The following is a 14,846-nucleotide window of genomic DNA, read 5'->3' on the forward strand; positions in this document are numbered from 1 at the left end:
ATGGGCACTGTCACTGGACGTGTCAAAAGTTCAGAGTGTTCAGAACTTGACCGATGTCTAAAACATGTGCCACTTGATCTGAATCTCAGGCACAGAGTGAAGAGAGAAGTGCTCAGCCACGTACTTCTCTTCCCGCACATTCTACCAATCAGTCAGGGTCTGAACCCCCCGCCAATCAAAACTTTTAAAAAGGGATAAAAAAAACCTTTAACTAAAGTGTACCTGTTGTACACTTTAGTTAAAGGGGTTTGCCTCCATTTTTAAAGAGAGGGATCTAGCAGGGAAGGGGTTGACTAAAAAAAAAAGAAAACATGCCCATCTGTTCCATCCTGTGCTGCACAATGTACAGTGACGTTACTGTGGTACTTCTGTTGGGCAGTCCAGTGTGACAGTGGCTGGTTACAAGGAGTGTCGGAGGGGTTAATATGGTTATTTTTTGTCCTGGCCTTCTGTGGTAGCTTGCCCCTTTTTGAAAGGGTCTGGAAAACTCCATTAATGAAAACAAAAATATAATTATGCATAACATTAGATCTTCTGAGGTTGTCTCAGATGTAGCTCCTATGCTGTTTTAAAAATAATAAAGCTTTTGGTTCTTCTTTGCACACATGTTAAAGCGTACCTGTCACAATGAGCTGCTTCCAGATCAGTGGAAAATCCACCGTTAATCCAGAAGTTCAGGTCTCCATGGATACTGATACGGAAACAATAACATGCACAACCCCCAATGGATCTAATCAGGGTCACACACATTACAGTCTCATTGTGTCTCTGTATCCATGGAGACCATGGATTAGCAGTGGATCTCGCCTGATCTGGAAGCGGCCCATCGTGACAGGTAGACTTTAACACCCAGACATCCCACAGTCCATCAAATCCATAGTTAGGCCATTTCCACATGGCTGTATTTTGGTCAGTATTTTGCATCATTATTTGTAAGCCAAAACTAAGCATAGAACCTTCACAGAGAAAAAAAAAGAAAGAAAGATTTGACTAGATAGAAAAATTTCTTTTTTGCACTTTGGACCTGCTTCTGTGAAATACTGCGGCGTGAATGTGGCATCCTGGAAGCATTTGCTACACAAACTCTATGTTTGATAATAATGTGTTGCAACCATAATACGGGTTCAAAGAGCTTCTGTATTATGGCCAAATGTAGTAGTAGTCAATCTAGATGGGCTTTCAGAATTAATAATTTCTGGGGGGATATAAAGAGATGTTTTTGCCAGACATCTTACCTCACTGTCAAATTATTTCAGGTTGCTGGTCATATATAGGTGACCCACACGACTGTCACCACGAAGAATGTGTGGTCACTACCAACCCGCCACTCATCCAAAATGGGACTTATCGCTTCTGCTGCTGTAGTGCAGACATGTGCAATGTCAACTTCACCGAGAATTTCACACCGCCAGATCCTCCAGACACAACACCCATTAGTAAGTAAAAGGATGTTTTTTTTTATCACTTTTCTGACATATCAATTACTAATATTAGATGAATGTGCAGCCAACTCTACACCCAGAGCTATTGCTGCAAGCGGGTCCACTCATTAATTGAAGTCTAGTTACAGAAACTAGGAGTGGGAGTAGGTCCAATAACTTCCATTGATGTAGACAGGTTGTGAACTCAAGAATTATCCTACATTGTGGTTGCTGGATGGATTAACTGGAACTTGTATAGATTAAAGGGATATACCCACCTGGGACAATTATGGCAATGTTCTAGATGGGTACATGCTTTTAAGGTGGCCATATACTTTCAATAACTGTAGGCCAAAAACTCTGGTGTTGGCTTATCTCCCCTAGAACAATAGGATTGGATGTTAAAAATCCAACATGCCAGACCCTTCTGTCCACGGACATCATGACTTTAGACTCCCAAACTCACCTTAGTCTAAGGTGTATAGGCACCTTTAGTACAGCTATACGGAGACCTATCTACAGCTCTATGTGGTAGAGCTTTGTGTCTGTATATGATGTTGTTTAGTTATTATTGAGTGTCTTCCCTAAATATGAAAACAAGCTAGCATACAAACCACTCTATACTTAGCTTTGTACTCTTGACTTATACTGTGGATATCAGTGTCGAGTTTCCTTTTCCAGATTTTCATTATGCACATGCTGTGACATTATTTTCCACCTTCTGGAAGATGGCGACAATAAGAGCAAAGCAAAATACTACTGTTGCCTTCTTAACACTGTACTAAAAGCTAGGCAACCACCTATGTGGCAACATAATATAATTTACAAGGGAGTCTGAAAACCACCCCAGCAACTATAATGGGAAACTGCTGTTCATTTCTTGAAGTGGTAAAATCTTAAATGTAAATGATGCTTCATATAACAATGCTATCCAGCCTGAAAAAGATGACTTAAGACATTGAAAATTAATTTCCCACCCTGATTCCACGTACTTTACACTGCAGTCCTGTAGTACCCAGAAATAACCATGATTTATGAGTAGGCTCTGTCTACTTTCTGGGAATTCCAAGCATGACCTGTATACTTTTCCACTCTTTACAAAATGACATGCTCTGTTGCATGATGTCATCATTGGTCACTGCATTTTTTCAGTATTCACCCACAAGTACACAGATGTAAGGTAAAGGAAGCGGTGGCGTTGCTGTATCCTTAAATATCGGTTCAGTACAGGCTTATTAATAGAAGCATTAATGGTTATGTTCTGCATTTTTGTGGTTTGCATTATTGAACCTTTAATGAAATAGGAAAAAGGAGAAGCTGTACTATTTTATCATCCTTAGGCCATGTTCCCACCTAGTGAGAGACCGGCCGTTCAGTGACCCGGACGGTGTCAGAAAAGATCATCTTGACTGCCTCTGGATTTGGATGTGGGCGCATCTGTGCACGTCCACATCCAAATCCCCGTTGCTCAAAATGGAGTGTGCAGCCGGAGTCGCATGCTCCATTGTGTGAACTGACAGGGTTTTCTGTGGCTGCTATTCATTAAATAGCGGCCGCAGAAAATGGACATGTCAGTTTCTTGCTGCGCCGCTAGGGATCCTGGCCAGAGTGTATACCATGTGTATACACTCCAGCCGTGATTCCCTCAGCGGCAGCACTACGTAAGTTCCTTAGTAATCACAGCCGTGATCACTACAGTACTTATGTAGTGTGAGCATAACCTTAAAGTGTGACGTTTGTTTAAAAAAAAAAAAAATTGACGTGTCAAAGAATTTAATTATCTAGGCTCTGGGTGCTAAAGCCCTGCACTTTACTAGATATACCTGGAAGAAGCCTCTATGGAAAGTCAATGGAGCTTTTCTTATGGAGAGAGGAGATGGAAACGTGCTAAGTGCTTTTCCTAGCTTGTTCTAGTGATCAATACAATCAATTCCCGGAGATGAAAGACATTTGAGTATTGATGCCGGCATATTATTGAGAATTTGTGTGCACTCCTAAATCCTAAAAATAATTTTTCTACCATAGTAAATGACTAGTAAATATCAGTCATCATCTTGTTCTGATAATCCTCTACTTTCTGGAATAGCAGAAAGACAACAATATTTTCACTGTTATAAGGACAACCAATTGTCACTGCGTTTTCTATGCACCTAAATGGTAACACAATGATACATTCTTCAGGCACTATTGCTGCATTAGCAGTTACATTCGTTTTCATGACTCCTAATGACATATTGTCATATGTCATATTGCTTGTCATCTAGCTTCTCCAAAATATATATAACCGAGAAAGAGCTAAGAGCATTTTTTTTTTTCACAAAAAAGAATTTGCAGACTGTGTCTTAGAGAGACCATTAGGGTGGCATAAATTATTGCAGAGCTGCAAAAACAGATAGAAGGTGAATAAAAGGCCACAGAGTGGAGTCAGTGAATGCTTCAGTGAAAAACAGATGGTACATGGATGGTTCACCCGGGTGTCGTCCAAGGACTAGCTTCAAAATGCTTCTGCAAAATTGGACCGAAAGTTATCTGAAATATATGGCCAGCTTACAAAGCTGTGTTTCCACATTTGCTTTTAGTATGCGCTCCAAACATGGCAGAAAACCTAAAAACCATCTAGTTTTGCCCATACTTACCAATCGCAGCTCAGCCTCCATGTCTTAACAAGCTCTTGTAAAATGAAAGCTGATCTGTGATTGGTTGCTATGGGCAAACCAGAGAGCTTCAGCTTTAGGCCCGTTCACACGTAGCAAAACTAGCAGAATTCCGCGGCGGACAATGGCGTTAGCCTCCCTCTCATAATGGGAGTCTATGTGAGGCGCGCTGCTGTTCTTACAGCGTCTCTCCGCACTGAAGAATGAACATGTTCATTCTTTAGCGCGGGGAGAGCAGCAGCGCGCGCCTCCCATAGACTCCCATTATGAAAGGGAGACTAACGGCATTCGCTAGTTTTGCTACGTGTAAACGTATCTTTAGTCAGACTGATCCGGGCCTGTCATTATTATGAAAACTTCATTTATACGGAAAGTAAACCCTCTCTCTGTTTCTATATAATGTGTGTTAAAGTGGTTCTCTAGGTTTACTAGTTTACTTTAATCTATGTGTTTGAAGTTCCCTCCTGTAGCCACAGTCCCCGAGATCTCCAACACAGGGACAGATCTTCACTGTACAAATGTTTCTGTACTTTTAATGCTGAATTCAAGTAATGATTTCCCCGTTCTTAATGTTTTGTATCTTGCTATAGTAATGTAATCTCTAGTGTTTTTTTATTCTGTCGCAAGAGAAATGTTTTTGCCTGTTTAGTTAGTTTTTTTCTCTGGTACCACTGATTGTCTTTTTATGTACCCTCCTCCCCATGGAGAGCTAATTTGCGCAGTCTCTAGACTGTCTGTATAAATCACTCCCTCATGTTCCCATTTGGGCCCATGCCTAGATAATGAAAAACACATGCCTTATGATCTCTCCATCCACCATGAATATGGTTACATTCCCATCATCCTGTACTGTTCTCACTGCGAAGAATAGAGGGCAGGAAAAGCAAACAGAGAGTTATCCGGTATGCCTATGGCTTGTGAGAGATGTTGAGTTTTTTTTCGGAGGAAAGTTATTCACTTTGTTTTTGAAGGTTTAAGGGTTTTGGAGGGTGGATAGCAAGAAGAAGGGAAATCTAGAGAGAAGGAGAACATGAGGAGATGATTAGGTAGAAGATAGACAGGAGGAAATGCAGGAAAAAGTCAAGACGGACAAACCTGTGGAGGTAGTGCCGGTGACTGAATAGGTAATTATGGTGCTCCTATCATGGTGTAAAGGTTCTTTTACACGACCCAATGGGCAGGAGCAAGTTTGCAGATCCTTTACAAGATTCTATTCATCATGTAGCCAATTAACAATGATTTTCAATCCTGCAAAAATGATGCTATCAGCCAACGAACAAGTGTTTATTGGGTGAACACTGGGCCTATAACTATTCAGCTGGTAATCGCCCTGTGTGATAGAGCCCTTATTTTTATGTCCTTTATCTCCTTCATGTTGGAGTTAATAATAACAACAACACAAAAGTTCCTGGACATGCTTCATCTCGGCTGATCCTTTTCTTTTAACATGTTGAAATTTTTTTTAACGATAACGATGGTCTGCTGGCCCTTGCTCCATGTAACAGGCAATAATCGTGCAGGGAGCCCCTCCCACATCTCCCGCTCTTACCTGCTCACTGTTGGCACGTGTAATAGCGCTGGCAGTGAGCGGGGAACAAGGAGCAAGCAAGCGCTGATCTGACAGGTTGGTGTTCGCTTGCTCCTTCTAATCGGCCCATGTAATAGGGGCTTTAGTGTGCCAACCTGGCGATGATAGATTACACTTCAAGGCGTGCTTGCATCTTTTATGAGCACTTTATGTGGGGTTTATGCAAGCTGCCCTCTTACATGTAGCCAAGTATTATCGATGATCATAATTTCTGGCTCCATGTGTATGCAATAAAAATTATACCACGTTGATTTTACAATAATTTTACATCTTTTTTCCATCACTTAAAAGTGATATTCCAAGAATGAAGAATACTTGTTACCCTTTAGGCTGATACTAGGCTCTGATAACCCAGAAAGCAACCTAGATACCCACGAGCACTGCCACTTACTGCCCTGACTTACAGTGCTGGAATAATATGGGCACCGTCTGTTATATAATTATACTTGCACAGCTGGGATAAGTTAAGGGTATCTTTAAATATAATAATGTTGGCAATACTTCATATGTATTTTGTGATCCGTCTGGAAGCACAGGGAGGTTAGGAAAGGCTCTGCTGGCTTACGAGGTTTTAATGAAGTTTTAAAGTGATATGATGAATTTGGTTGCATTGCTTTGCCATGTGCCTGCATAGACACAGTGTGCCCTGTCTTGGACTGATGAACATTCTTTCAAATAACTCTGCAGTGAATGTGGCCCATATTCATGGCTGTGTGCGTTCTCAATGTCATGGCCCTGCCTTTAGAAGTGTGGTTAACTATGCAGTTTTAATGCTCGCTGAACCAGTAAGGTCAAGTTCTTGAACACACAATGAAATGCAAAGCACAGTCATTAAATGCATTTATAATCAGTGCATTCAATATATATGTTAAATGTGCCTTGACCGGAGCAATATTAAGGGGTCTGGGACAAAGATCACATTAATATGAACCCCATGCTAACGTTCCTTGTAATTTTTGGAATGGCTGAGCAGAATATCTAAGCAACAAGTAAAAGCTTTAGAAGGCATTAATCGGCTTGTAAGCATGCAAAATAGTAAGTGTGACTTTTCTGGGACAGCCTGTTTTCCAAAACAGCCTTTTATATAGCAAATTGAATGGCTTCTTCTAGACAACGCGGCTTACACAGCCTGCAGAGTACATGACTGGAAACATTATTACAGACGCTATTTTCTTCAGATTGTCCTTTGAGGCTATGTCCACACTATGTATATGTCCGGCCGCGGCCGGACATATACGTGTTAAACTCCGGTCGGGAATTTACGCAAGTTGCGGCCGGCTACGTACGGACCGCGAACTTACGCCTGTAGTCTACTTACGCTTCCCGAGCGCCCTACGTAGCGATCTGACAGCGGTCTTTTACTTGGAAATCTTCGCCTAGCCCCGGACACCCCACAGAACCTTTTGGATCGGCAAAGAAAAGTGGAAAAATGAAGAAATCGCCACTACGTACGGGATCGCATGTTACGCTACGGGCGAAAGTTACCGCATTTTCGACCTCAGACAATGGCCTGGTTCATTTTTTACGGCGCCGCGTACGATCTGGGCGTAAGTTCGTACGTAGTGTGAACTGTGCAGCCGTACATTGTATACTTTCCAATGTACGCAAACTACGTAAATCTCCGGGCGCTTATTCACGGAACGCGCTACGTCCGGAGACTTACGTAGTGTGAACATAGCCTTATAGTGTAAAAGTACTAAACAAGATAAATGCCCCATAGTTTGCCTAATAATACCTTAATGTCTGGTGAAAATATTTATTAAAGTATTGTATTACCCCCCAAAAGTTATACAAATCACCAATATACACTTATTACGTGAAATGCACATAAAGTGCTTTTTCCCTGCACTTACTACTGCATCAAGGCTTCACTTCCTGGATAACATGGTGATGTCACAACCCGACTGTGTGCATTTCTCGTAATAAGTGTATGTTGGTGATTTGTATAACTTTTGGGGACAATACAATACTTTAATAAAAAAAGATGTCACCCATTGTGGTTGAGAAAGCTAAATAGGTAATTTTGGTAGACAGCTATATTCAGGCTATGTTCACACACTGTGAAAATGACAGTTGGATTTTTATTGCCGTTAAATGTCAGCCACCCAATAAAAATGGTCGTCATTTTGCCGGTGTGTGAGTATAGCCTAAAAATATATGATTAGCCTATCAGTAAGACGTACATTGGGCAACAGGTTGAACCTGCTGATTTCAGTGAGACTGACAAACCTGTGTGTACCCAGGAAGAGAAGTATTATGTATGATGGCTTTAGATTGCCTGATCAGAACAGTCTGGCAGCGGATAACCCCCACCTCTCCCTTATAAATACATGCATGCTCAACTGGACTGAGTGTTCATGTGTGTATGCCGCTCAGGAGAGATTTTTGTTGGACAATCAAATGTTGGGCTCACAGTTATCTATCTAAGTGTATAGCCAATGAAGAAATGTTGTAGAATCCCAATTTTACTTTACACATCTGGGAAAAGAAAAGGGTGATGTACTGTAATCAGATGTCTGAAATTAATTTACACAGTTATATATAGGATTTGTAACTCTTCAATAGCCACTAGGAGCCTCTCTGTGCCTGAGTTCTGGGACCAACTTATTAGAAGTTTGGTGTAAAGCTGCTACAGAGCAAGCATTTCCTGAGTGCAGAAGGAGGAGGGGTGATGATGATGGGGGAATAGTAGCGTGTGGGGGTGTATGACTTCTTAGCTTATTGGAGCCTGGGATGTTTATGAACACTGGAGCCTGGATATGGCCCAGCCTGGAGGCAGGCTGTCTGCTTCCTGAGTGGCTCTATCTGCTATACGTCAGAGGAGAGAATAAAATTAATTAACCCTTGTGCGAAGGGGCTGGGTGGTGCTGGGATCTCCGCAGGGAAAGGTAGTTAAGTTACCTTACATACATTCATACTTATACCAAGGGGCATTTCTGAGACTTTTTTTTATCCTTACATACAATTGATAACAATCTCTGACTTTTAGACAAGGTTATATATGCTTCTTTAAAGGGGGTTTCTTCTAAAATTAGAATCTGAGATTACCAGAGACTCCCATTCCTATCCCAGCATGTCTGTGGTAAGGCAGAGTTGTATTATTTGATGATCACTTATGCTGCCCCATACAAATCCTTAGGGAGCCATATACGCTAGATAAAAGTTACATGGGTGAACAACAGCAATATACATTATAGTCTATAAATAGTCTACATAGTCTTTAAACTTTTAAGTCTTTCAAACACAGATATTTTCTATTAAGGCAGTACTGGTCTACCATTGGTCGGCTAAAATGATTGTTGTCATATTTAACCCAATTGTTTTGGTTAAAATCACTCATTTCTTATCAACTTTAATCCGATTTGTATGGACGCCGTATGGAAGATATGAAAAAGCCAAGAATGTATGAGTTAGGATACTCTTAGACAAGCTGCTCCATAATGTTTCATTGCATGATTAGCTACTGGTCTGTAAGGCTATGCTCACACTGTCTTTTTTTCTGTTGTTTCTTTGTAGCTGTACAAAATTGTCTATTTTTGTAAAGAGCAATATTATACAAATTGGTTTTTAAAAAAAGTCTGGCCAAACACCTGATAAGTATGAAGGGTCTCCCCTCTCAGCTGTCCCTTAAAGGAGAAGTCCAGGGAATTTGAAAATGCGGCAGTCGGCAAGGGCAGGGGGGGGATTTGAAAACACCTGATACCTTACCTCTCCCCACCCCTGGTTTTCTCTCCTGTATCAACTCCTCCCAGTGCCCACGATGAGCGGCGGGACCTGCCTCAGGACTGGCCATTCAGCTGATGGACAGACCGCTCAGCCAATCAGTGACTGAAGCAGCGTCCATCAGTCGATTTGTGATGTTTGCACCCTGGAGATCCTGGAGCCCGGCAGAGGTCCCATGGCTGGTGCCACTGCTCCCTCCGGGTACGGGGAGATGTAAGTTGGTACTTGTTATGAAATCCCCCCATGCCCCTGCCGCATTTTAAAAATCCCTGGACTTCTCCTTTAACAGCAGGGGTCAGGAAAATAAAGTATCTGGCTTGTTGGATTTTTACTGGTTATTTCCTTTGTTCTAAGGGAGATTTGCGGCTTCCAGAGTAGCCTGCCCCTTTCTCCTTCCTCTCTATTGAGAACACATGCATAGTCAGCCTAGACAAGTAAACATGTTTATAGGGGGGAAGGGGATGACAAGAGATGCCATATATTGGCATACAAAAGCTATTGCCCGCAAAGCACACTGTAAACTTTTTGCAGTGACCCACTGTATAGAAAAGAGCATACTGTTGCCCTTTCCAATGCAGAAAAAAAGGTGTGCCAAAGCATACTACTCCATGGATGCCAGAGAACACTGAAAACAATAGTTTGACCTATAACTGCATTTGACATATGTGCTGGGCGCTCTACCAGATCGTTTGATGAACAGATGCACGGAGCACAGTGTTTACATGGCCTGTGTTACATTACAGATTTTTTGTGCAAACTGTTTTTGGGATTATTACTAGCCATTTTCTTTTTGAACCAAAACTGCAATCAGCGGGCAGCACAGAAAACCATTGTAGGGATTTACAAAGCTATAAATAGTCTATGCTGGTTATTTTTGTGTGATGATGAATGTAGTCTGTATAGCGGGATAAAAACCCTTAACCTTTTCACTATAGGATGAGATTATTGTAAAGGTGTAATTATACATGTGAACTGCTAGATCCTCCCTGGATCTGTAATCTAGTCCAGATGAATGCAGACTAGTAAAGTTATTATCAAGTCTATTTGTATTTATATGTTCACAATCTATCGGAGATACGTTACTTAGGATACATAATGTATTGCAGATGTCGGTGGGGCAACAAGTGGCAGGTTTCCTGTCGATTTTCTGCAGAAATGAAATCATAGCTTTTTTAAAGAAAAATCCACAGTTGAATAACCACTGTGGATGTTAGTAATTTGTTGCTGTAGATTTGGGAGCAGTAAATCCCACTTGCCTCAAAACAGGCATAAACCATGCCCATAATGCTGGCTTTACTATGAGGTTAGCACCTCTTAGTAAATCCGTCGGGATAAAGGGCCCTATTACACGGAGCAATAATCGGACAAATTGGGCGATTTGACCGATTATTGCTCTGTGTAATAAAGACAATGTCAGCCGATGAAACAATCATCGGCTGATCGTTGGTTTAGGTTTGGGCCTAAAATCGTAATAGCGATGCTGTCAATCGCCCAAACACCTGATACCTTACCTCTCCCCGCTCCCGGTCTTGTCTGCTGTGCTCCACGGCTTCCTGGTCCCAGCGGCTGCAGCGTCTGAGCAGCTCAGGCCGCTCAGACGCTGCTATCGCCAGGATGGGGAAGCTGTGGAGCACAGGAGAGAAAGACAGGGGTGGGGAGGGGTAAGTTATCAGGTGTTTGGTCAAGGACTGCATAATCATTGCTAATGATGTCCATGTAGCCCTTACTGCCCGATTATCGGGCCATCTAATAGGTCCAGTAAACAAGCGCCGATCTAGCAGAACGGCGCTCTTATACTAAAACGATCAGGCCATAGTCGGCCCAAATAATAGGACCCTAACTGGGGACAGGGCTTTATTTAATACTGGTGTACGAGTACAGACACAGCAGGTACAACCTAAAGCACTGTAAAATAATGTTTAGACTAAAGGAATGGAAATATACATACACATATGTAACGTTTATTTAGCAACATACGCACTATAAACAGAAGGAAAATGATGCGTAGTATCTATGTGAGGTTGTAGATGTAGCACATGGTTCAGGTAATCCATCTAAAACATTGAACTATGCTTTCTCAGTAAGGTGACCTCATACAGCTACAACCAAAAGACTCCAGACTTCCTTAGTCAACGTATATGCGTCTCATGTTATTCTTTACGTCTGGGAGGCCCTGATTCAGACTTGGCTTGGGGCCCGATACCTCCGTCTGATGACATACTCATTTTCTACCTTCTTTATGCTACAGAATAAATATAGAATAAGGCCATGTTCACACAACGTAAGTTTCCTTACATTTCCTTCCTTACGGCCAATTTGCAACAACAGCCGTGATTAATAGAAAACTTACATTGTGCTGCTGTCTTTGGAATCACAGCTGTAGTGTATACACATAGGGGAGATTTATTAAAGGGTGTAAATATACACCTGGTGTAAACTCAGCTCTGTTAAAATATAAGAGGAGCTGCGATTGGTTGCTTTGGGCAGTTTACACCAGGTGTATATTTACACCCTTACATAAATCTCCCCCATAGTATACACTACGGCCAGGACCGCTAGCGGCTGCGCAAAAACTAACATGTCAGTTTTGTGCGGCCGTTATTCATTGAATAGAGGCCGCACAAGCCTGACAGGTCACACAATGGAGAGTGCTGCGCACACAATGGAGAGGCACAAATGGATGCGCCCGCATCCCAATTCAGCACAAATAAAGATTATCACTAAAACCGTCAGTTCTGTGATACACTCTGGTCACAGAACGGCCGGTGTTTCATGTGGTGTGAACATGGCCAAAAGGTGCATGAGGTGGACACAATAGAAGTGAGAGATGGGTAGTAAAATAGGCCTCACTCCAACCTGGTGGATTTGTTGCACATTTTAGGTGCAGGTTTTACATTGAAAATCAATTACAGTTCAATGCATGAGGATTTTCAAAACCTACAGGTGGCTGAAAAAATTCTGTGCAAGTTTCGAGGCAAGTTACAGATAGTCACCCACAGAAAATGTATTTTCTGCCACTCGTCCCCGCTTGGTCCCCCTTCACTCTCTGCCTGTGCCATAGACTCCATTCTATGGTCAGGCACATTCCGCCGTCCGCTCGAAGAACAAACGGGTTTATAGAATGGAGTCTATGACACAGGCGGAGAGTGAAGTGGGAGTGCGCAGAGACAAACAGCGGAATTTTTATCATCGTGTTTTTAGTTTAGTTCTTCTGTGTAGTTGATTTGCTTATTATATCTTTATAACTGTTGAGGGTTGCCTAAAAAATGAAGCAGGAGACAGCAGATCCAAAAGAAGTGGGTGGTTTAATATCACACCAGTGCGCAACGTTTCGGCATATGTCAGCCTTTTTCAAGCAGTGTTGGGGTTTGCCTGACACAGAGCTCAAAACTTTCTGCACAGGCACAGATTAAAATAAAATTTACTGACTGCCTGCAGCCACCACAAGGGGGAGCTTACAGTTGATGATCTTCACCCATGTGCGCCTGCATTAGAATTCACCGCTGCACACAATGGATGCTCACTGTGCCCATTGTGTGAACTGACAGGTTCTCTGCGGCTGCAGAAAACTGACATTTAAGTCTCTTGTGCGGCCGCGTATGGACACAGAATATGCTCCAGCTGGGATTCCATTGATTCACATACAACGTATGTGTTGTATAAATCACAACATGAAATTCAGCAATGAGTAACCTGATGAAGTTTTGTAGACACAATAAACAGATGTAGTGTAATCTGCACCAGAAATGAAGTGAGCACCAGATGTAGTGAACATTTTTTTTTTCTTTTTTTTTTTTTAATTATTATCTTAATAATGGCAGCAATAAATTAAGAAAGAATAAAAACCAAACAATAGTAGTTGTCCCAGATGTTCTGGGGGACCAGAAGTCATTGAAATGGAAGCTGTAGGGGACCTTAGTAGGTGCTTTATTTTTAACCCCCCCCCCCCATAAACATCTGAAAATCTTTAGAATACAGGAATACCATTTTAATAGGGTTGTTAAAGTTTTAAAAACTGATGTTCTATGCTTATGCTGCGTTTACACGGAACGATTTTCGTGCGAATTTGTCAGATAACGATCGAATTCAAACGATAATCGTACGTGAAAACGCAGCGAACGATCAAGCGATGAGTGAGAAATCGTTCATTTTGATCATTGAACATGTTCTCAAATCGTCATTGGTCGTTCGCAAAAAATTATCATATTGTTCCGTGTAAACAGTCGTTCACCGATTTAACCTATGTGCGAGATAGGCTTGCAAAACGATATTTCCGTACGATATATCATTCTGTCTAAACGCTGATCGTTCTAAAAAGAAATTGTTACTTGGAAACCATAAATCGTACGATTGAGCGAATTATCGCTCTGTGTAAATGCAGCATTAGTATAGGCAATCAATATTAGATTAGTGGAGGTCAAATTCCTGCTAATCAACTGTTTGAAGAGGCTGTACTGCACCTCTTCAATGATTACCGAGGCTGCAAGTCTAATTGTGCTTGTGAACATATGTGCTGTAGTACCTTGCACTACTACTAAAACTACTAAAGCAGTTGCAATTGCTTTCAGAAGAATCTGAATGATCTAAAGATCTGTCTTGATGTGAAACGGCTTTGCCCAGCTGAGAGGAAGTGTAATGGAATAAAATTATCAAAGTGGTGCATCTGTAGTTTTAAAGGGGTATCCCTGAGGAAAAAAAACTGTTGTTTTTTTTAAATCAACAAGTGACATAAAGTTACATAGATTTTGTAAATGACTTCTATTTTTTAAAAATAACAAACCTCAAGTCTTCACCTGCTGAATGCCTAGAGGAAGTCATGTAATTCTTTCCAGTCAGACAGGGTGCTTACTGCTGCCACCTCTTTTCATGTTAGGAACTGTCCGGAGCAGTAGCAAATCCTCATAGTTGCATCTCTTGCTCTGGGCAGTTACTGACATGGAGAGAGGTGGTGGCAGGGAGCCCCTTGTCTCCCTGGAAACACTACATGACTTCCTCCTGGGCATACAGCAGCTGATAAGTACTGGAAGGCTTTAGGGTATGTTCACAACATGGAATCAGCGAGGAATTTCAAGCGGAATTCCTGTCCCATTTATTCAATGGAATTTCTCAAGTGCAATTTGCCCAATGAATTGAAATTCCTCACCTATTCCATAGTGTGAACATACCGTAAAAAGGGGTTATCCAGGATTAGAAAGTTGTGTATGGTATTGCAGTTCAGCTCCATTTACTTTATTGAAACTGAGCTACAAAACCCCACCCAGACTAAGGGCAAGAGTGTTGCTGTTTCTGGAAGAAGGTGGCTATGTTTTTCTATGCCTGGACAACCCCTTTAAGTTTTTTAATAGAAGAAATTGACAAATCTGTATTCCTGCCACTTACTGTTTGGAAAACATTTAGTTTTGTCTGGAATACCCCTTTAAATGCAGTCAAACAATGTGCTTGATCCGCCTCCTGTAGACC

At 41.7% G+C, this 14,846-nt stretch overlaps 1 protein-coding gene across 1 annotated transcript in view; it reads left to right on the plus strand.

Moving 5' to 3' along the window:
• Window positions 1-14,846, plus strand: part of BMPR2 (bone morphogenetic protein receptor type 2) — a 118,926-nt gene that overhangs the window by 46,941 nt on the left and 57,139 nt on the right. The window contains exon 3 of the mRNA XM_069983304.1: window positions 1,257-1,436. Coding sequence (XP_069839405.1) covers window positions 1,257-1,436 — 180 coding nt within the window. The remainder of the gene's footprint in view (window positions 1-1,256; window positions 1,437-14,846) is intronic.

This window comes from Dendropsophus ebraccatus, chromosome 9 (assembly GCF_027789765.1).
Source record: "Dendropsophus ebraccatus isolate aDenEbr1 chromosome 9, aDenEbr1.pat, whole genome shotgun sequence".
In the NCBI taxonomy this organism is placed as follows: domain Eukaryota; kingdom Metazoa; phylum Chordata; class Amphibia; order Anura; family Hylidae; genus Dendropsophus; species Dendropsophus ebraccatus.